Source organism: Orycteropus afer, unplaced genomic scaffold (genome assembly GCF_000298275.1).
Source record: "Orycteropus afer afer isolate SDZICR_OR568_19922 unplaced genomic scaffold, OryAfe1.0 scaffold00101, whole genome shotgun sequence".
Lineage (NCBI taxonomy): Eukaryota > Metazoa > Chordata > Mammalia > Tubulidentata > Orycteropodidae > Orycteropus > Orycteropus afer.
In genome coordinates, this window is record NW_006921688.1 from 6378930 (window position 1) to 6380373 (window position 1444).

Below are 1444 nucleotides of genomic sequence, written 5' to 3' on the forward strand. Positions count from 1 at the left end.
AGGATAATGAAAAGAGCAAAGATGGGAGCAGAACCTGCCAGGTGGCCCTGCCGGTTAAGTCTGCTGGTTGAGTCCATGGAGAAAACATACTGGGGTCTGGTTTTCTTACAGAACATTCAGCTGGTGGCAGATGGCTGCTGTAACCTCCAGAAGCAAATTCAGATTGCTCAGCTCTTTGGGGTTCCTGTCGTCGTGGCTCTGAACGTCTTCAAGTAAGTCATGACTCCTGGTTTAAATGTAGCCCTACTGCTGGACCACCCTAGGAGCTCTGTGTCCTGAGGCTGCTGGTTTTATGTGCTTCATAGGAAAGTATACAGAAATACTCACCTCTCTCTGCTCGTTGGTTTGGTTGCTTTCACTGTAGCAGAGGAATTCTTTGGGAAATGAAATCTATATAGTGAGTTACCATTTCCTTGGTTTTTTTTTTGGTTGTTTTTTTATAAAATTCCACCCAGTATTTCTGTCTGAAGACTGTAGATGATCAAAGGGATATGTTATGGGATTTTCTCGATAAAACCCTTAACAATTTGAAATATTTGAGTCGTTAGAGAGGGTCGTTTTCCTATGCTTTTCTTTAAGTCTGATTTATTTAAACATGATGGAACCGTGTTTGATGTTGAAAATACATTCAGCGTCAGGGAGTGAAGTTCTATATAAACAGTTAGTCTTTCTTTTAAAACATCTCTAAATGGATACAGATGCAAAACCAAAAACGTTTTCATCACCAGGACCGACACCCGCGCCGAGATCGACTTGGTGTGTGAGCTGGCAAAGCGGGCCGGAGCCTTCAATGCCGTCCCCTGCTACCACTGGTCAGTTGGTGGGAAAGGGTCGGTGGACCTGGCACAGGCCGTGAGAGAAGCTGCAAACAAGAGAAGTCGTTTCCAGTTCCTGTATGACGTCCAGGTGAGATGCAACAGCAGGGACAGCAGCAGCGATAATAAGGGGGACTGACATCCCTTGAACCCTAGCTACGTGGCAGGTTGTTGCTGAGAACGCATTGTGGATTGTCTCATTGGTCATTGCAGCGACCCTGGGATGTAGGTATAATTCTTGCCCCATGCCACCCCAGCAGGAGTGGGGTGGTAACCTTGCTCTCAAGGCTTCCACTCCGGGAGGTATCCCACGTCTGTAGGCACTCTGCCAGCATTCACTTCTTTAACCCTAACGTCTCTGTTGGCTAGGACGGATGATATCATTCCCCCATTTTACAAGTAAGATTAGGGAAACTCACGATGAAGGAGGTGGAGCCATTTGACAAGGGTATGACCCCAGCATCCTGCCCCCAAATCTGTGCTCTCGGTCGCCCCCCTCTCTCTCTGCAAATCAAGGCTCAGTGAGGAGGTGCTTTGGAGAACAGGGTCAGCAGCTAACACTTTCAGGGCTGGCATCAGACTTGGCTTCTCAGGAGGCTTGTGAAGTCATGGGAGGTTTTTTTCTTGTC

The 1444-nt window shown here is 47.4% G+C and overlaps 1 protein-coding gene across 1 annotated transcript in view; it reads left to right on the forward strand.

Moving 5' to 3' along the window:
* The window catches only part of MTHFD1L (methylenetetrahydrofolate dehydrogenase (NADP+ dependent) 1 like), a 280830-nt gene that overhangs the window by 184189 nt on the left and 95197 nt on the right, over window positions 1-1444 (forward strand). Inside the window, exons 22-23 of the mRNA XM_007943227.1 lie at window positions 112-212; window positions 729-906. Coding sequence (XP_007941418.1) covers window positions 112-212; window positions 729-906 — 279 coding nt within the window. The remainder of the gene's footprint in view (window positions 1-111; window positions 213-728; window positions 907-1444) is intronic.